The following is a 21,297-nucleotide window of genomic DNA, read 5'->3' on the forward strand; positions in this document are numbered from 1 at the left end:
CCGGGTTTCCTCTCTCCGCGTCTGTTTGTCCCCCTTTTTGTCTTTCTAAAGTAACACCTCGGTTCCCCCTCCGTCTTCCCTGCAAAGTGCAGCAGTCGCCGGAGCCCAGGGAGGTGCGCGGTCCGTGCTGCCAGGGGCCAGCAGAGCCCAGACGCCGGGGCTCCGGGGACGGGGGTGGCTGACGCCCGCAGGCTCTCGGCCCCGGAGAGGCGAGGCGGCGGCGCCCTGCCCGGGTCTCTAAGTCAGCGCGGGGCCCCCGGTGGAGGGACCGGGCTCCTGGGGCCCCGCCGCCGGGTTAATGCAGAGCCCGGCACTGGGGTGTGGGGCGCCCCCGGCCCCTTCCCACAGACAGGGATCCCCGGGCCAGGGAGTCAGTGGCCTCCCCCTTTTCCCCTGTCGGCCCTGGTGTCACGTCCCGCGCGAGGACGAGGCCCCGACGGTGAGGTTCGCTCCGAGGGCTCTTGGGGGCCGGAGCCCCCGGGCGGTGTGTCCAACGCTGCCTTATAGGAAGGAGCGGCAGGGCTTTCTCAACGCCCTCGTAGAAAGGGGCGCCAGTACGATCGCCAAGACGTTCCTTCTTTGCGATTTTGCTCCAAATGCCAGAGATTTGTAAGAAACGCGATCTGGCGGCGACACGTGTGTCTCTTCTGCTTAAGACAACGAAACAAGGATCCCACCCTCCCCCCAACGTCGATTTACCCGTCTCTGTAAAAACCAGTGAACACCCCATCTCGGGGTCTCCACTCTATTGGGGGGGGGGCCGGGGCGTCCAAGAAGCCTAGGGATTTCAGGCTAGAGAATGGTCACAAGTCCCCCCCCCCGCAGGCTCTTAGACCCTCTAATTCCGTCCCCCCCTCCCTTCCTCCTCTTATTTTTCTTCCTTTTACGGGCTGCCTCGCGGACCTCTTCGCGGGGAGGCTGGGGCGCCGCTTGCCCGTGCAAGTGTCGGGCGAGCGCTCGCCCGTGAGCGTGAGACTGCGAGGGGTGTGCAGACGCTGCAAGCGCAGCTGAAGTGTGCGTGCACGTGTCGGTGTTGGCGCGAGTGTGGGATGCGCGCGCGCGGGCGTGTGCGGCCTCGGACTGTGCGTGCCGGCACGCCAGCGAGCGTGCGAGAGGGACTGTCAGGTGGCGTGACGGTGAGGGAGGGGAGTGCGCTACTGTGTGTGTGGCGCGGTGTGAGGACGTGTGCGAGTGCGAGCGCACGTGTGTTCGAGTCCCTCGCGCTGCCGGCGCCGCGACGCGCAGGGGGCGGGCCGGGCGGCAGGGGGCCTGCCCCGCCGGATTCCCGCATGCTAGTTCCGGGGCGGCCGGGTCTCCGGGGCTTTCTGCGCGGTCCGGAGGGTGGGGACTGGCGCGGGTAGAAAACGGGATGCCCCGGGCGCCGGGCCCGGCTTTCCGCCGCTAGCAGCCGGCCGAGGCGCAGGCCTCCGGGAGCGCTCGCGGGCAGAGGCGCGGCGGCTGCGGCGGGCTCCGCGCGCCCACCTCCCGGGGAAGGAACGGCGAGGCCGGGCCCGGACGGCGCGGGGATGGAGCGCGGGGCGCCGGCCGTGGCGTGCTCGCTGCTGCTGGCCCTAGCCGCCTGCCTGGCGCCGGCCGGTGGCCAAGGTAAGCGCCTGCCCGCCCGAGTTCCGCGCACAGCCCGGCACCCCCCCCCCGCCCGGCGGCGGCGGCGGCGGCGGCGGCGGCGGCGGCGGCGGCGGCGGCGGCCCGAGTCCGCGAGCGCACTTGCGGGGACCGCGGCCGGGCGGGGGCCGGGGCAGGGCGGCGGCCCCCGGGCGGCTCCCGCCGGGGCGCTCAGGTTGCTCCGCCGGGGGCCGGCGGGAGCAGCCCTCCTTCGCCCGCCCGCCCGGCATCCGAGCGGCCGCAAACCTGAGAAAGCAGCCGGGCCGGTTTCGGTGACAGCGCACCCCGCGGGGACCCCGTCTTTGTTCCGGCGGGACTTTCCCCCGACCCTGTCGGGAGCCCCTGTGCAGCTGGAGCCCGGGGGCTGGGGTCCCCCCGGCCGGCGCGCAGTGGGCTGGGCGAGCGCGGAGGCCCCCGGCGGGGGGCGCGGGCCGGGGGGGTCCGCGATCCCCGCGATCCCCGCGATCCCCGCGGCGCTGCCCGGCGCGCCCCCCGCCACCTGCCGCGCTCCGCCCGCCGGAGCAGCCCCCTCCCGGCGAGGCTAGGTCCCGCGGCCACCCTCCAGGGACCGCGTCTCCTTACAGATGCTTTACGAGCCCAGATAAGGCCGGGAGGCGGGATTGGCGCCGAGAGCCGCACCGCCGCTGGGGCGTTTTCTTGAGGGGTTTCCCTTTTCAGCCGGGGTGGGGTGGGGGGCTGGGGGGGCTTTTGTGTTGCTGAATGAGGCCGCGTCTGCGCGCCCGGAGTTTTCAGGGCTCGAATGGAGGAAGTTTCTGGTAGGAAGCCCTTGAGAAAGCCTCTCAAGTTGTCAGAGGTTTACGAGTTTACAGCGACGGGCAGAGCAAAGAAAGGGAGGAAGACGTGGAGGGGGCAAAAAGGAGTAAAGGGGGAGAGAGAAGAGAGTAGGAGCGAGCGGGAGAGGGGGACTGGAGCGGCCGAGCGGCGCGCTCCTGGGGGGCGGGGGCGGGGGCGGGGGCGGGGCGGGGCGGGGGCGGCCGGGGATGAATGGGAAGCGCGCGGAGGCGGCCGGGGGCGGCGAGCTCGCTGCGGGCTTCGCGTTGCTAGGTAGCGGCCCCGAGCTGCGTGTGACCGACCACCAGACAGACAGAGCGGACGCCGCTGCCTGCGCGGGGGCTAATCTGTCTGTGCGGATGGGAGCGCTCTCCCCCCACCCCTTCCCCCCTCCTGCTCCTTCCTTCCCGTCCGACAACTTAATTGCCCTACAATGAAAATGAAACCCCTATTGTGGTAGGATTAGCCCAAGCAATAAATTGATTTCCCTGGATCACATATTGGGGTTGATGGGTGGGGACTGTAGAACCCCCCCCCCATCTATGGCGGAGAGAGGGGAAAGCTTGTGGATGGGCCGTGGCTTGTATTCAGATGGTTAATCTGCTTTCTTTCCTCAATTCTTAGCGTAAGCTCCTTAGAGGGAATCAACTAAGTAATTATACAGCAACTCCTAGCAGTACCCATTTCAGACTTCCTGGGAAGAAGTTTGGAAACGCCAACAAACCCCACTGGTCTTGTAAAAAAAAAAAAAAAAAAAAAAAAAAAGATCTTTGGAAAGGGAGGGGAGGCAGGGGGAGACCGTTAATAATTCTTGCTTTGAACACCTTTTTTTTTTTTTTTTTTCTCAGTGTTGGTAACACAGAGAGAGGATTTATTATTACTGCGGAGGCTTTGCCGCCGCGCTTCGGGTGATATACATCCTGCGTCCTAGATCTAGCCATAGGATTTACTATATGTTCCTGTCAGTGCCTGGCAAGGGGAAATCTTGTCCGCATTCATCTGGGATACATCTGGATTGTCCCCATAGAACGAAAACTGACATTTTCTCCCCTGGACTGGTGGTTTAGTCACCAAATAAACTGCACTCACTCTTCCGTCTTCTGTAATAATATGTAATGATAATATGTGCGGTAAGAGTTGCATATCAGACACTTCTATTTGTGGCAGATGCTGTTTTAAGTGCTTTATACTTACTAATCTTTATAATACCACTTTGATGGTAAGTGTTCTTACTCTCCGCATTTTACTGGTGGGAAGTAATGTGCCCTGGGTCATACTGCTAGAAAAGGGCAAAGCTGGGAGGCTAATCCAAGGGATTCTGAGTCCAGAGGCTATAATTTAACCGCCCTGGTAGGTGACTCGCTCCTCTATCTGCCTGTCTCTTTTCTTTTGTACTAAAAATGTCACGCTCCCTGGGTTACTACCCATGCGTGAGGTTACTAAAGAAGCTGAGTGGCATTTTACAATCTTTGCCACAAAAGGTAAAAATCTACCTGCTGTGCCATAACTCTGGATATTTTTTTTTTCCAGAAATTCTTTTCAGGTTTCTGTCACCTGACCCCAAGTATCTATCACCTGACCCCAAGTATCCTCACTCTCAGTCTTCCTACTTGTCCTCTGGATAGCCTCAGCCTGGAAGGTTAAGGAGATTTCTAGATTCTTGTTGTATTGACTTATCCTGCTGTAAAGTGTGAGGACACTGTCCTTATTTTAGCATACGTTTTAGGTAAGATCTTCCCGCAGAGTTTTTGCATCATTAGAAATTGGGACAGAGCTCTGGGTATTTTATGGTTAGTCTTAAAAAAAAATTATAGCATATCCATAGCTAAAATTATTTGTATTTTCTTCATATTTTGTATAATGCTTTTAAGAAAAATTGGGAGAGCCTGAACTCTGGAGTCAAGTGGTCAGGGTTCCAGCAATGACTTTACCACTTTCCAGCTGTGTCACCCTGGGGAAGTCACTAAACTTTCATGGCTCAGATTGTTCATCTGCAAAATTGATGTGATAACCGGAGAATCTGTTCCATGGCATTTTATTAAAACATAAAGAGATAAAAGTGCTTAACATGTAAGGCCTCTAGACAATGATCGTAAATGGCAGCAAATATTACATTGACCGACACTGAAAGTAACACTTTTTTTTTTTTGCTTACTATTCATATTTCTAATTTCTAAGTGCACATTTAGGCATTTTTCACTAACATTTCTTTGAGGAATTCCCAGATCCCAGGATATGACTGGAAGTTTTTTTGAGAGAATGGTATCGATTTAAACAAAGTTCTAGTCTTTCCTCCAATAGAAACTTGGTTATGCCTTTCATAGTGTCAGCTTTATGACAATTACATCTTCAGGTAAAGTTTATATATTTAAAAGGATGATGGGGGGCAGCCTGGGTGGCTCAGTGGTTTAGTGCCGCCTTCAGCCCAGGGCGTGATCCTGGAAACCCAGGATTGAGTCCCATGTCGGGCTCCCAGCATGGAGCCTGCTTCTCCCTCTGCCTGTGTCTCTGCCTCTCTCTCTCTCTCTCTCTCTCTCTCTCTCTCTCTGTTTCTCATGAATAAATAAATAAAATCTTAAAAAAAGAAATAAAAAAGGATGATGGGGCCAGTAACAAGCATGCAACATTTTGGTCCTATTACACTCTGATACTGCCCCTGCTGGTCTTATTTCACAGCAGTTGGCTTCTTTTTCTCTGCTTGAAGTTCTTCCTAGCCAGTTTTTTGTAGGGCTTTTGCTCAAACTCCTTTCAATCTTGTGCCTATTCTGTTTTAATGGAAATTTAGGCTCTTACAGATGGAGGCAATCTTAGCTATCAGCTGGTCTACTTGCATTATTTTATAGATAAGCAACTAAACCCTGGAGGAGAGGAGAGGGAATTGAAAGGAGTGAAAGGGGGGAGGTGAAGTCCTTTTCCTAAGGTCATGTGGCCAGAGGTTAGAGCTAAGATCTAAACCCCATCTCCTCTTTGTGTCTTTCTAATTGATCATTTTAAGATACACTTACTTAGAATGTCCTCAGCCTGGTTGGTTGAGGAGGCCTCTAGATTGTTTTTCTGTTGATCCTGACCTGTCATATGAGGCCAAGTATGATGAAAAGATCACCTTGGCCAATCCTCTTAAAAAATTGGATAGGTCACATGTCTCAGGTTTAAGAAGAATCTCAAGTTTAAGAGGATAGGTTAATACAGCCATGTACCATGTGCTTTCAGTTTGGTCCAGAATTTATGCCATATCAGTGCTCCAATTTTCAAAGATCATACTTCTGGATCTGTTTTTCAAAATCTTGGGCCATCAAAGCACATTCCTAAGGTCTCTGGGTTTCATAGTACAGACTGCTACGTGAATAGGTTTCTAGTCTTAATTCAAAGTAATTGCTAGGTCTTGTTAATCATTGTCCGTGTTGTCTAAGCAGGCACTCCAAGAACACTGACAGGTTTTATTCTACTAAATAAAAAGTGTTTAGTTAAAAAAAATTTTAATCGTCATTTAAAAATACTGATATTGAGAGCCTAGTTTCTAGGAAACCCGGCTAAGATCTCAGCAATGTTAGAAAGATTTGACATATTTCAGCCTGAGTTTTGGGCTGTTTCTTTAACATGATCAGATTGGTTGTTGTATTGAATTATCAGAGACATTTCTTTGATGCTTCATGTGTTCTCTTGGGGTCCATGCAAATGTTTCCTAAGTGATTTTTTTTTAATAATCTCAGCATTGTGAAATGAAGTGGGAAGAGTGTGAAATTTTAGAGTTACAGGATCTGGGTTTAAATCTTGACAAGGTAGTTATGCCAATTAAATGAGAAGAGTGTGAAATGTTTTCTAGGTTGTGAGGTCTCACATATAATTCTATCCATCTTTATTAATCTCTTTAAGAACTTAATTTTTTAAAAGATTTTATTTATTTATTCATGAGAGACACACACACACAGAGTCAGAGACATAGGCAGAAGGAGACTCCTCGTGGGGAGCCTGATGCAGGACTCGATTCCAGAACCCTGGGATCATGACCTGAGCTGAAGGTGGACGCTCAACCACTGAGCCACCCAGGTGCCCCAAGAACTTAATTTTTTTTTTTTGAACTCGAGAAGAATATATTATCTTGATTTCCTCTTCTTCAAGATTTTATTTATTTATTCATGAGAGACACAGAGAGAGACAGAGACATAGGCAGAGGGAGAAGCAGGCTCCCCCTGGGGAGTCCGATGAGGGACTCAATCCCAGGACCCCAGGATCACACCCTGAGCTGAAGGCAGATGCTCAACCACTGAGCCACCCAGGTGTCCCATTCTTTTCTTTTCTTTTCTTTTTTTTTTTTTTTTACACAAGTGGTCTTTTGCATCCATGCATGCTGGTATATCATTTTAGTGGCTACAACTTTATATATTAGTCTAGACTCTTATGTTTGTAAATGACCAAAATCTAAACTGCCTGGAACCATGAAGGAAGTTTATTGAAAGACACAATTGAAAATATACAGCTATTAGGTTGAACCAAATGGGATTGCTGTTTTTCTAGACAGCCAAAATATTGGCAGTTTCTTTTGGCTCAATCTAATATAAAATGGGGCCTCAGCCTATGTCAGGATGATATGGTTTCTCTATCTCCTGACTCTGAGATGACTCTTTTCTCAAGTGTTATCTTTAATGGTCTAAGATGGCTGTCATGGCTCCTGGGCCCACATCCTTTCATGTCATGTCCATTAGGAAAGAGCAAGAGTTTTTGTCTTAATTGTTCCCAGGAAAAGTCTCAGTTGCATCTTGGGCTCTGCCTAGGTCAAACTCAAATGGAGAACGAATCATTGTATCCATAGCATGAAGTGTGCCCATGGCTTAGGCTTGGATCATATGCTTGGTCCCTGAAGTCATGGACTGAGGTTGGACTGCAGAGGGAATTTGGTGTAGGGCTACCAGATGGTCAGAAACTGGGCTGCAAAAACAACACGTATCTAGGACACCTTATCAGGTAAAACCAACTGATGTTATCTTATTTTATACATGAGGACAGACTGACAAGGATATAGAAATTTCTCAAGAGCAGGCAGTCCTGGGATAGCTCAATGAATTGAAGGGGCAAAAGTATTGGAAATATTAAGGGAAAAGATGTGATGCTCTGTGTTCATGTGATCACGTTGCAACTTTAAGTTTAGGAGAACAGGAGAAAGAAGAACTTCTAGAAGGTTTACTTGTGACCTAAAAAATTCTTATTTAGGGCAGCCCCGATGGCCCAGCAGTTTACCGCCGCCTTCGGCCTGGGGCCTGATCCTGGAGACCCGGGATTGAGTCCCACGTCAGGCTCCCTGCATGGAGCCTGCTTCTCCCTCTGCCTGTGTCTCTGCCTCTCTCTCTCTCTCTCTCTCTCTCTCTCTCTCTCTCTCTGTGTGTGTGTGTGTGTGTGTGTGTGTCTCTCATTAATAAATAAATAAAAACTTAAAAAAAAAAGGAATTCTTATTTGGAGCAGACCTTTGTGATGAACAGGAAAGTTCTGGAAAATGAGCTGAAAGAGCAGAATACAGGAGCTCTTGAGTCCATTGTATGATTTCATTTTTCCTTGAATCCTAGGCTCTATTTCCTTTCCCAACTAACTCTGCTTTCTTGTTTATATTCTTACGACTTTGTCCCTTTTCCAGGCAGGAGGCCTTGGATCTGAGAATGGGGTGGAAAGAAAGAAGAGAGGAGGCTCTGGAGACATATTAAAATGCTTCGGTGGAGGCAGAGTGCATCTTGGTGCAAATCCAAGAGTCCTTAGCATCTAACCTAAGGACTGCTCCTATAAATGGTAGAGCAGGTGTCTTTCACACCTGCCTGGAATAATTCAGAAATGCCAACTATATGCACTCTATGCTGATGGTTATTTTGCTGGTCCTTAAGTCTGATTTCTAATAGCATGTGTCGAGAAACTAGAAACGTTGTAATTCCAAAAGTAAGATGGGTACTTCTGGGATCCCTGGGTGGCGCAGCGGTTTAGCGCCTGCCTTTGGCCCTGGGCGCGATCCTGGAGACCCAGGATCGAATCTCACGTCGGGCTCCCGGTGCATGGAGCCTGCTTCTTCCTCTGCCTATGTCTCTGCCTCTCTTTCTCTCTCTCTCTGTGTGACTATCATAAATAAATAAAAATAAAAAAAATTAAAAAAAAAAGATGGGTACTTCTGACTTAGGACAGGGCCAAAACACAATGCAAGGAAGTAAGTCTTTCTGAGAAGGTGTCAGGTTAGACGATGTGAAGTTTCCTGTTGAAAGCTCTATGCTTTTAGTCATTAGCCCTCAGGTCATGCCTGACCCCCAAGGTTATTGGGAAAAGGGAGAAATGAATGAAAGGAGGAAATGTAATTACCATTCTGTGCATTGAAAAGTTAAGTCACTGTTACCATGGATACAATGGCTTGTTTATTGTCCAGATCTTGAGATGCAAGTTTGTAAGCAATCCCAGAGGTCTCCTTTAAGTTTATGTCCTATCAGTCAATAACACGCAAAGATTCTTTCTTAGTAACTTTGACAATAAGCCTTTACTCGCTGATGTACTGATTGGCATTAAGTAACAACATACCTACTTTTGATGGTCCAGCAGGTGTTAAGGAAATGTGGAAAAGGGGAAGAAGGCAGTAGCTACAATTCTGTTATGTTAGACTTTCTTGAATTTCCATATAGAAACATCCTGTCTTATGTCAGGTTTGCTTGTCACCTTGGTCCCAATTTTTGGTTTTTATCTCATTAACAAGGAGAAGCTTTTCTTTTTTTTTTTTAATTTTTTTTAATTTTTATTTATTTATGATAGTCGCACAGAGAGAGAGAGAGAGAGAGAGGCAGAGACATAGGCAGAGGGAGAAGCAGGCTCCATGCACCGGGAGCCTGACGTGGGATTTGATCCCGGGTCTCCAGGATCGTGCCCTGGGCCAAAGGCAGGCGCTAAACCGCTGCGCCACCCAAGGATCCCAGGAGAAGCTTTTCTGAGTAAAGGCTGAAAAATCAAAATCACTTATTTCATAAGAAAATTCTCAAAGTTGAATTTAAGAATGAAGTCTTTAAAATCTGGAATATGTCAATCTTAGACATATTTTAATCTCACTAACGTAGAGGAGAAAATATCAGCATGTGCTTCCACACTGGTTTAATTTTGATGTGGGGAAGGGTGTGGAGGATACTTTTTGTTGCAAGAAACCAGAAACCGAACACCCATCTCAAACCGGCTTAAACAATAAGGGGTATTTATTGGCTCATGTAAGTAGAAAATTCTGAGGCAGAGTGGGGTTCAGGTGAGGTGCAGTCAGGGCTCCAGTTCTCTTTCTTTGTGTTTTTCTTGACTCTACTCTCTTCTAGGTTTCAGCTTTGTTTTCAGTCCAGCTTCCCCTATTGTTACATTATAGCTGCCAGAGCAAATGGGGCTACATGTTTTCTTGATCGTATCTAGGGGGCAATTCAACTGTGAGATTTTGGTTATGTTCTCAAGCATTATTTCACCACGGCTTACAGAATGCTATAATTTCTAGGGACCCTAAATAGAAGTCAGCTAGCTCTCCCAATTTGGTATATCATCAAAATCACCTAGGGAGCTTTAAAAGGCAGGTAGATTCTTAGGTTAAAACCCATACTTACTAAATCAGGAGTATGGACATCTGGTTTTACAGAGTTTCCAGTTGATTCTGACGGCCAGACAATTTTGGAACAACTGATCTAGATAGCCTTCTCATTTTTTAGTTTTGTAACTAAAGGTATACTGACTTGCCACTGTAAATCCCGTCCAGTGGCAGTTAAGTATACTTGGTTAAATCCATACTTTGTTTTGCATGAGGATATTACAAAGTAGCTACAGGAAAGGAAAACTACTCTTTCACATCTAGTACTACCTCCATTCCTGGCCATCTCCTTTCCTGGCCAACATGACAGCATCTCCCTAGGGCCACTGTTTGTGTCTTAATTATATTAAATGTGGCAGGAGAAAAACACACAAAAAACTATGTTGCCTGGTCTAATTGTACATTTATGAAACTAGGGACACCTGGGTGGCTCAGTGGTTGAACGTCTGCTTTTGTCTTAGGGCGTGATCCTAGGGTCCTTGGATCCAGTCCCGAATCAGGCTCCCCATGGGGAGCCTGCTTCTCCCTCTGTCTATGTCTCTGCCTCTCTCTGTGTGTCTCTCATGAATAAATAAAAATCTTAAAAAAAATTATGAAACTAATCTCAACCTCAGACCTGCTTCCTGGCTAGGCCATTTGCTTTCCTATTTCCTTACATCTCCTCTTTCTTCAAACTGCCAAAACCCCCTTATCTCAGATGACATTGCTTCCCCTCCTCCTCCTCCTCCTTCTTCTTCTTTTAAGTTTTTATTTATTTATTTAAGAGACAGAGAGTGAGCACAGGAGAGTGGGAGGGAGACACAACTCCCCATTGAGCAGGGAGCTGGAAGCTTGGCTTGATCCCAGGCCCCTGAGATCATGACCTGAGCCCAAGGCAGATGCTTAACCGACTGAGCCACCCAGGCGCCCTGACATTGCTTCTTATAAATGTGAAAATAGAAGCAATCAGAAGAGAGCTCCACAAACCCCCATAACTCAGCCATCATCACCCACATTTATTCTGTCTATATATCTCCCCTCCTGTTACTGTAAATGAAGTTTCCAGGCTCTTAAGTTCAAGCAGTTCATTCATGTTCTAGATTGATTTCTATCTCATCTCTCGCTAACTGCTCTCTTTGCCCCACATTCCTTTCTGTCACCCTATTTCTCTGTCCCTCTTTATGTCAAAATTCCTTCCCAGACTTGTCTACATTCACTACAATTTCCCTCCCCCAATTTTTCTCAAATACGTCCCATCAAATTTTTGCTCCCACCTTTAAGAGATACGTCTTTTGCCATGGTCACTAGTAACACCATGCTGTTAAATCCAATAATCCATTCTCAGTTGTTTTATTTAACTGGGCAACAGCATCGGACACAGTGTATCCTGCCTTCCTCCATGAAACACATAATTTGGCTTTTAAGAAATCTCATTTTCTTGGTTTTCATCTTTCCTCGCTGGCCTCTGCTTGCTGTCTTTTTGATATCTCCCTCTCGTTCCTGTCTATCTTTGGAGACTATTTTTCATCTCTATCTATATACTACTTCTTTGGAAACTCATCCTGTCTCATGGCTCTCTATGTTGACAACTTCCAAATTTATGAATCTAATCCAGACCAATACCCTAAACTCCAGACTCGTATATCGAACTGCTTATTTGACATACCTGTCTGGCTGTCTAATAGTCCTCTTAGACTTATGTTCAAAACTGAACTCTGATTTTCATTAATGCCCAAACCTACTTTCTTCTAGACTTTTCCATCTTTGTAAATGGCTGGTCCATCCTTGCTCAGATTCCAAACCTTGGGCTCTGGTTTGACTCCTCTTTTTCTTTTATACCTCACATCCTATCCATCAGAAAATCCCACTGTTTTAACCTTCAAATTGTATATGAAATCCACTATTCACCATGTTTATTGCTACCACCCTGGTCCAAGTCACAGTCAGCTCTTAAGATTATTGCAATAGCTTCCTTACTGATCACCTCACTTCCCTTCTGTCCCTCTTCTGTCTACTCTCAGCACCTGTTTAGAACATCAGTCAGAATGTGTTACTCCTCTGCTCAAAAGCTCCAGTGGTTTCGGTCACACACAAGTTGGGTTGTCCAGAAGCGGACGCTGAGATGGAGTTCGGAGTAAAAGATGTCTATTAAGATCACTTAATAGACATCTTAATAGACATAGTCTTTGAAGAGAAAGGAAGAAGCAGGAATAGCAGAGGAAGAAGTTAAACTGTGAGAAGGGGGCACCTGGGTGGCTCAATCAGTTAAGTGTCTGCCTTCAGCTCAGGTCATGATCCCAGAGTCCTGGGATGGAGCCCTGCTCAGGGCTCCCTGCTCCACAGGGAGTCTGCTTCTCTCTCTGCCTATCACCCTGTTTGTGCGCTCTGTTTCTCAGATAAATAAATAAAATCTTAAAAAAACACACAACTGTGAGAAGGCCTCAGTCAACTTAGTGGGGACTCTCTGGAGCAAGAGTTGGCTGTGGGTGTTCTGTGTCAGGCTGAAATGGCCTTCTGCAGGTACTAGATGTGGCCTGCCCCACAAAGGACATGACCTTGGGCAAGGTGCCCTTTTATAACTGAGGTGGACCCCAAAGGAGCTGAGTGAATGTAGAAAGTCCTTGGAGGGGACATGTGATGACCCAGTTCTAGGTCTACCATCTTTTTCCATCTTGTAAAGAGAGTCCAAATCTTTACAGTGGCCTACAGTTCCCTAACCATCTGGCCTTCACATCACTTCCTTGACCTCACCTCTTTCTCCTCTCTCCCACTCACAGTGCTCTAGGCATGGAAACAATTCTTGCTTCCCTCCTACCCCCCACCCCCCGCATAATGAGTACTTGACAGCTTCTCTACTAGCTTTCTCTCTTCCTGAACACTCTTGCCTCCAATTGTGCATAACTTGCTCCTTGCCTCCTAAAGGTCTTTGCTTATAGGTCACCTTCTCCAATTCTTTCCTGATTAACTCTCTTCATTGCACTTCTCACCATCTGACAAAATGTAATTTATTTATTTATTTATTTATTTAATACCGTCCTCCCTTCTCTAATATCTCAATTTCATGAGGGCAGGGATTTTTGGGCAAGGATTTTTATCTCTTGTTCATTGCTTTATTCCTAGTATCCAGAATAGGAGTAAAAAAATAAGTATAAGTTGAACAAATGAATAAATGCCATCATGAACTAACTCTAAAGCTAAGAAGGGGCATCCTCAACTCCTCACCATGTCCCTGGTATTGCCAGCCCTTAATTACCCCAGGCCCCTGGGGGCCCCATCAAAGACCCAATGAAGAAAAAAAATTGCTATCTCTATCAAAACAAGTGGCTTAGCAACGCTGTTTCTTTCCATTTGACTCTCTCCTTTCCTCCGCCTCGCTGACCCCAACTACTGATGATTCCCAATGCATTTGAGAGTAGCTGATTCTGCATCAGTCTCTCTAACTTTTCTGACTTTAACTTAGACACTTGGTAACCCTGTGAGAATCCTCTGTACCTACAGAATGGGTCTTTCTGCTATTTTATTAGGACAGATTTGGTACAGTAGCTTTTATACAAAGATAAGGCAAAGTTTTTAGACACTATGTGAGTGGACTGTCATTCTGTGTTTAAACAACACAAAAGAAAGCTGTCTGAGACCACAGCACAGTGAAAACAGCCTTGATCAGACAAAAGGGCCTCTTTGAAGAGGGGAGTGGTTTCCCAACTCAGGGAGGCGGCGTGGACTATGGTGGAAAGAACATCACACGTCAAGCCAGGACATTCATAGGTCTTGTTCCTGATGAATGAAGGAAAAATGGGCTCAACCAAAGAAGGCTCAGACTGCTGAAAAATGCCCATGGCTACTTGTCCTGTGGGCACAATCTTTCTCATTCCAGATCCCATTATTTTGAAGACTCCACATGCAACCATGACCAAGTAAGTTAGAAGCAGAGGAATGGCTCAGTTACATGTGCAAATGGGTAGTGAAGTTGCAGGAATGAGCTAAAAACAATTATAAATATTTTGGAGTGCTTATCTGTCTGACATTGTCCTAAATGTTTTCCAGGCATTAATTTATCTACTTCTTCATTAACAATCTGAATTTATGGATAAAAGACCAAGGCAAAGACAGGTGTGATGATTTGCCTAAAACCATCAAATTACTAAGTGGTGGAACTAAGATTTGAACCCTTATTCTTACATATTGTCACTGTGGATAAGTAGGAGCAAGTGGCAGATAGTGCCTCTGTACACATTCAAAGCCTCTTTTAATAATTCATATTATGTTAAGATGACTTCATTTCAGATGCCGGTACCTTTGCTACTCTGGCAATCATTCATTCAATACATGCTGATCAAGACCTTATGCTCCAGGTGTGATGTAATTAGTTATATTAAAGGAAAGAGAGGGGTACCTGGGTGTCTCAGTCACTTAAGTGTCTGATTCTTGATTTTGGCTTAGGTCATGATCTCAGGGTCATGAGACTGAGCCCCATGTGGGGCTCTGCACTGGACATGCAGCCTGCTTAAGATTCTTGCTCTCTCTCTCCCTCTGCCCCTGCCTCCTGCTCACTCTTTCTCTCTTAAAAAAATATGGAGAGATTCCTATGAGAGAGGCCTGTCCAAAGGATCTTACTGTTCAGAAGAGTACTTTTCTATTTTAACCTTTTTCCTCTATACTCTTTAGGTACCCAGTGATTCTTGCCTGCTGGTTTCCTGCTCTGCTACCATTCCCTATCTGGGAATATTCTCTTCTCTATAATTACTTGCCTTTTAACTCAAAAGATGACACCCAATTAGAGAGTTCTATTCTAACTTCTTTTTAGGGATGGCAGTGAAGTACAGATTTTTAAGTTATTTTTTAGTATGTAAGGAAAAATTCTTACTAAGTTCTCTTATTCAAAATCCTCGGAGAAAGTAATGAACAACCGATGAGAATGGAGTCTCTTTATATCTGAGGAGGCTGCTCATGTAGAGATGCAGAAGGGCTAGAGGTGCTGAAAGTCTCTTGGCCCCCAAGCATCTCTCACCCTGGCCAAGGTGTCTGCTTTGTCACCATTAGGACCAGTCCTTTAGAGTAAGACATTGTTTCTCCCCAAAACTCTGTTTAAAATGAAGAAATGTTTATTCCTGTATGATAAAGGACTTAATTGAGATAGCAATGCACAGTAAAAGTTTGCTAGAGCAAGGTTCAGTGAGAACAAGACTCAAAGCTGGTATGTTTTGAGGGGGGACCAAAGAAGGGAAGAAGCTGCCAGAAGATGAGAGATAGTCTTGAAAGGGAGTCAACTTCATCTCTTCATTGGGTTGCCTAAATCAGCTTTTCTAGAATAACAATGTATTCTTGCTTGTACCTTTTCTTAGGATGATTTTATGGGCAATTTCTGCTGTGAATCTGTCAAATGGACTTCAAAAATAGAACTTCTTACCTCCTATGATGGCTCTCCTTTCTCAAGTTAGCTCTAGTTGAAGTAGGATTGTTAGAAAAAAAGGAGAGGTTGACCCTAAAAGCCACCAAACTGTAAGATTCTCTCAGCATTCGATTCATCAGTGCTGGGTAAGATGGAGAGGAGGCTTTGGGTCTAATGTATATGGTAGTTATACTTCTTCTAGACCATAATGATGACCACTGATAGGAAATTCTAGTTTTGTTCTTGGTATGTAATTAATAAAAGGATTTGGCGAATGAATAAGGTAAAATACACATATTTTCTCAAGTCAGTTGCTAAATGGTTAATTTTTATGTACCAAAACTGAATTTTTTTCTAGTTCACTTCTGCCATAAACATTTACCTCTTCCCTAATATTTAGTGCAGTGAGGTGTTGAAAGAATTTGCAAAGTAATCATTGGAGGCTGAGATCCTGGTGAAAAACAAAATGCATGGTTTAAAAATTGAATGTAACCCCTGGAAGAGAGTGAAAGTTAGATGATTCTCTCTGTAAATAATTAAACCCAGCAGTGCAGACAAGAGAAACCCATGGGGCTTGAGCTAATAAGCAGGGTGCATCTGGTATTGAGCACTTTCACTTCCTTGGAAGGGAAAATCAAAGAGCTCTTTAATAGTTGTTGCTGATTGTGAATATGTGCAACAAAATCCTACTGTGATCCAGATTTGTTTTTCAAACACTTTACAGTGATGGAAGGGATGAGAAAGTGAGGGACGGGGAACAATGTTCTATGAAGGCCCTCACATTCTTTTCCTTTAGCAAGGCCATGCGTGATTTGTCACAGTGACCTGGGACTTTGGTCCCCCCCAGAGCCCTCTTGCACTATGAGTGCATTGGCAGATCAAAGACAGTTGGCTTTTTTTACCCCCAGAGAAGCCATGGATCTAACTAATTGAGAACTCGATAGCCACGAGACGTGTGTGGGATGTATTTTTTCTGATCTTCTCTAACAGTGTTGGTTTTCTTAGACTCCTCCCTTTTTATTGAGGTGGGGGGGAAGCAAGTGGTTGAGGTGAATTTTTCTTTTTTTTTTTTCCTGATCTTTTTTCTATCTGTAAAAAAGGGAGTAAGGTTTCACACATTTCACAGAAGTGGGCTTGAATATTGGCATTATGAAGTGCTTTGTTTTATTTTACTTCAAAAGTTAACATTTTCAGTAACACTTAAGTTACTTAAAAAGGCTGAAACAGACTTTGTGTAGCATACAGTTGAATCAATTTTAATATGTGTATTTATTTGTGTAACCACCACCACAATCAAGATCAGAACAGCTCAGTAGTACCATGTCCCCCTCTCCATTCCCTCACACTGTTTCTTTGTAGTCACACCTTCCAAATAAGTTTTGAAGTTATCTTTTTGAAAATTCACTTTCTTATATGAAAGTCTCAATTGCCTTTGATTTGTTCATTTTTATTCAAAGAGGGATCCTAGTTCATTTTTGAAGTAACTCAAAATGACATGGATGGTAAGGTCGCAAGGCTGCTTTTTCTTAATTATAAAAGGAAAAAACTGGAAAGATGGCAGCTCTTTCAGTATAGCTATATAAGGAAAAAAAAACAAACTTGGCTTGTTGCTAGATTGGAATCTGCAAAGAAAACATGCTCAAAAAATCTCCCTTGATGAGGGGGACAGAGGTTTATTTTTTATTTAACAATTTACCCCTTGACACCTGGGAAATGATTAGTTGATGTTTTCAAAGAAGATTAAGTCAGTGTGGTTAATTAACTGTGGTAATCAGGTGACTTAAATCAATTAACTCCTTGTTAACAATTTCCATCAATTTTGTAAATAAATGACTAAATCAGTAAATTGTGCTCTTGAGATTAAAGGCTATTTCCTGATTTATTTTATTGATGACAAATTAGAGATTTTCTCCTTTTCATCTTGTTTCCTCCCTGCCAACCTTACTTTTACAAATGAGAACTCTCAAGGTAGTATAGTTTGAGAGAAGCACACCAGGGTAACTTTTAATATATGGCTTTAAAGAAAAGTCAGACTGAAGGACAGACACCTTTCCTCCTTCATCTTAGCAGATTTTGAAAGAGTCATTTAGGGAAATGGAACTTAAAAAGTGTGTACATAATAACATTAAGGTAGAATGAGAATAGCAAATAATCAAACTCACTTTAGGATAAGCTCTTACTTTTAAGTTCCTTAATATTTTATTTTCTTTCCTTTTTCTTTATTTCTTTTTTAAAGATTTTATTTTTTTATTCATGAGAGACAGAGAGAGAGGGAGCGAGAGCGAGAGCGAGAGAGAGAGAGAGAGAAAGAGACATAGGCAGGAGGAGAAGGAGGCTCCCTGTGGGGAGCTCTATGTGGGACTTGATCCCAGGACTTCAGGATCATGACCTGAGCCAAAGGCAGTCGTTCAACCACTGAGCCACCCTGGTGTCCCTTTCTTTCCTTTTTCTTTTTTTTTTTTTTAAATTTTTTTAATTTTTTATTTATTTATGATAGTCACAGAGAGAGAGAGAGAGAGAGAGAGAGAGAGAGAGAGGCACAGAGACATAGGCATAGGAGAAGCAGGCTCCATTCACCGGGGGCCCGATGTGGGATTTGATCCCGGGTCTCCAGGATCGCGCCCTGGGCCAAATGCAGGCGCCAAACCGCTGCGCCACCCAGGGATCCCTTCTTTCCTTTTTCTAAGTCAAAACTAAATGATAGATATAATATGAAACAGAATTTGGCTTTTAGCTAGAAGGAACCGATAATGGATATCTTAGGTGCTCTATTTAAAGGAAATTTATAAAAATATTGGTATTTATTGATTGTACTAGTCTGTAAAGGTTGATTGCAGTTCTAAAATATCATAGAAATATACAACTGAATGTTTTTAGAATCTTTACAATTGAAAATTTTCTTCTCCACGTACATGATTTTGTTGTCTTGGACAACAAAACAGCTGAAACATTAAAAAATGATCCTCCAATCCCTTAAATATGCCATTGCATTTTCTGAGAGGCATTGAATATTCTGGGGATTTGCATTGTAGGACAGATGATTTAAGCTTGTTTAGGATTGCTTCAAAAAGGAATATTTGGCATCTTGAATAACTTCTGAGGAATTAGTACATATTTGCAAAGATTCTGTGCTAAAATCACCCATATTTTATAAAGAGAAGATTCTTAGAATTTCCTTTAAGGTACAGAATGTGGCCTAAATGGTGGGAATGAACTGAAGCCAGTGACATAAACTTAAATCTCTGGCTGCTTAGTAAAACTTTGGGCTTTTCCTACTACTATAGAAGCTTTTTGGTCATGTCCCCAGTACCCCTTCCCCATCAGCCCAAGGATCTCAAGGAAAAACGCTGGACATTGTTAACTTGTGGCCACATCCTTTCTGGGGCTGGGACTTTGCCTGATGTTGGAGTTTGGAGATTTAGGTCGGTTACTTTCCAGATGTGTACCCCTGGGCCATTTGATCTCTCTCTAGCTTCAGTTTCTTTGGGTGTTAGTAATTTCTACCCCTGCAGGCCCCTGAGAATATTTAAAGGACATTTTTAACATGTAAGGTCTTGGCACTTGGTAAGCATTCAGGAAACATTTGGCCCCACAGGGAACCTCGTGTGAAATCATTCATAGTTGACCAGCTCTTGGTGAGGTCATGCAGCAGAACAGCCATCATGCTGTGGTCTTTTGAAATAAAGGAGTCACTTGTCAAATACTCTACCCATAGAACTTGCTGGGGAAAAATATAGCTTTTATTTTATTTTATTTTATTTTATTTTTTTAAGGGGGTGAAACTATCAGACAAGGAAGCATTAGAAGATAGGCCCTATAACCTGCCTCTCTACCCCAAGAACCTTTGGTTCTTTACTTCTCAGGTCTTGAAAGCACAAAGCTAAAATGTCATATTGCAGAAAATTTCAAACTCCGAATGAATCCAATACTTCCATTTCATATGTTCTGTATATGTTTCCTGCAAACCTGGTCTCATGCAGGATTTACTGATAAGGTCTTATTATTTTGAGAATAAGAATGATGGAACCAAGAGGCTAAGTAGAGTCAGGTATGTCCTCTGGTCAAGGAGAAGGATTTCTAGGGGGAAGAGTATATCTGAAGGTGAACACTTGGCTCTTGATGTTTTGGGCAGAATGTGTAAGGATCACAATCAGTGATGTATTGTTTCTTTTATAATAGTTTTTATTGCATGAAACTAGAACAACGTCAGTGAGAAGTCAAGGGAGTGAGAAAGCTGTTAGTCCATTCAGATTTGATTAATAATCAGTGAATATTATCATTAATACATTTAGTCCTATACAGATTTATTGAGATCCTATTGGACCTAGAAGTGGAGTCACAGATGGGAGAAAGCATGTAAATAAACAATTGTGCTAAATGGCAGTGAGAGGTACTATAGTAGAAGTTTGGGAGCACAGGAAAGGAGCAATGAAGTCAAGTAGGCCTGAGGGTGCTGAGAGCGAAGGAGGACCACGAAGATTACTATTTGAGCTGGGTCTTCAGGAGGATGTGTCAGCAGGAGATGGAGTTGGAAGAGTAGAGTCTGATGAGACTGTGGAGGACTTTGTATGTCAAGAAGTTTGGTGCTTTTGAAGAAATGTAATGTGCCAAGTGCAATGATCAGACTTCTGTTTTGTAAAGATAATGCTTACTGCAAGAGGGAAAGCAGATCAACCAGTTAAGTTAGAGGACAGATGATGAGGGTAGAACTAAAATACATATGTGCCAAGAGGTGATGAGAAGTGTAGAGAGCCATCATGGAATATAGAGAAAGCTTTTATTTGTGGCTCTTTTTGATAATTCCTATTATTTGTTTTATAAGTTGATATGTTTTATCTATGGGAATATTAGACATGTCTTTTCCATGTACATGCATGTTACATACATTCATAACTACTTGATAGTATTTTCTTGAATCCCCTTGTCTTAAACAGTTCTAGCTTATTGACCATCTGGGTATGATGTGTGATGTCTTTTCTAATTTAGCGTATTGATTCCAAGTTGGGGTGGAGGAATGGAAATGTGTAGGCTTTTTAAAAAATTATTTTTATTTTTGTCATAATGCCTCAGTGTCATTGTTAGCATTTAGAGGATAGAGGACAGGGATGGTAAACCAACTGTTATATATAGGACTGTTCCATGTGACTAGGAACTGTCTAGCCCTAAATGCCAATGGCGTCTGTGTTGAGGGTCCATCTTGGTTGACAAGGAGTAAAGGGAGGAGTAATACTACTAGTAATAGCTGACATTTACTGAAACCTACCATATAGTCTGTCATATAGCCTGTCACATAGTCATCATAGCCATAGTGTTTAATCCTCACATCAGTCCAAGAAGGTTCTATCCCCATTTTACAAATGAGCAAACTGAGGCAGACTAGGAGGACTGGCTCTGGATCCTGCATGCGTAACTCTAGTACTGTATTATTCCCATATGCTTTACTCTCTTGATTCTGTGACTTATTGAACATATATTCAATTTAGTAAAATCAATCAATTATAAAAGAAGGGAGAAATATATTGTGTACTTATAGTTCATTAAGTCTCAGAATGCATCTCTTGGAAACATTTCATCTAATTTGGCAGAATACTGGCAAAGTATCACCTCCAAGTGTTTTTTAAAATACGGAAAATTTTTGATCACATTTATGGATTAGGAGAAAACTCTATGAGTAACTCTTATTTGATGGCAAAGCAGTTGGTGCTGAATAGATGTATTGTGAATTGAACTGACCCTAAGTGGGTTTAGAGGGTGCTATGATCTTGCAAATTCGTTTTTTACTTCACATAAAAGGGAATCTTTTTCAAGCACTTAAGATCTTTGCAATATGAAGGCATGTGTCAGTGATATTGGATGAAGAATGTGTATCTTTCTTGGACAGGCTTTACACTTTCTGGCCTCTGTGGCAGTTCCAGCTTGTTTCATCTGCCAGGCATTCCCTCC

The 21,297-nt window shown here is 44.4% G+C and overlaps 1 protein-coding gene across 2 annotated transcripts in view; it reads left to right on the plus strand.

Annotated features, from left to right (window-relative positions):
* The first annotated feature begins 1,364 nt into the window (after positions 1 to 1,364).
* LRP2 (LDL receptor related protein 2) overlaps positions 1,365 to 21,297 on the plus strand; it is a 196,404-nt gene continuing 176,471 nt past the window's right edge. For both annotated transcript variants that reach the window (XM_055307717.1, XM_055307718.1), the window contains exon 1: positions 1,365 to 1,605. In XM_055307717.1, coding sequence (XP_055163692.1) covers positions 1,527 to 1,605 — 79 coding nt within the window. In that variant the 5' untranslated portion in view covers positions 1,365 to 1,526. The remainder of the gene's footprint in view (positions 1,606 to 21,297) is intronic.

This window comes from Nyctereutes procyonoides, unplaced genomic scaffold, assembly GCF_905146905.1.
Source record: "Nyctereutes procyonoides isolate TBG_1078 unplaced genomic scaffold, NYPRO_anot_genome, whole genome shotgun sequence".
Taxonomy (NCBI): Eukaryota; Metazoa; Chordata; class Mammalia; order Carnivora; family Canidae; genus Nyctereutes; species Nyctereutes procyonoides.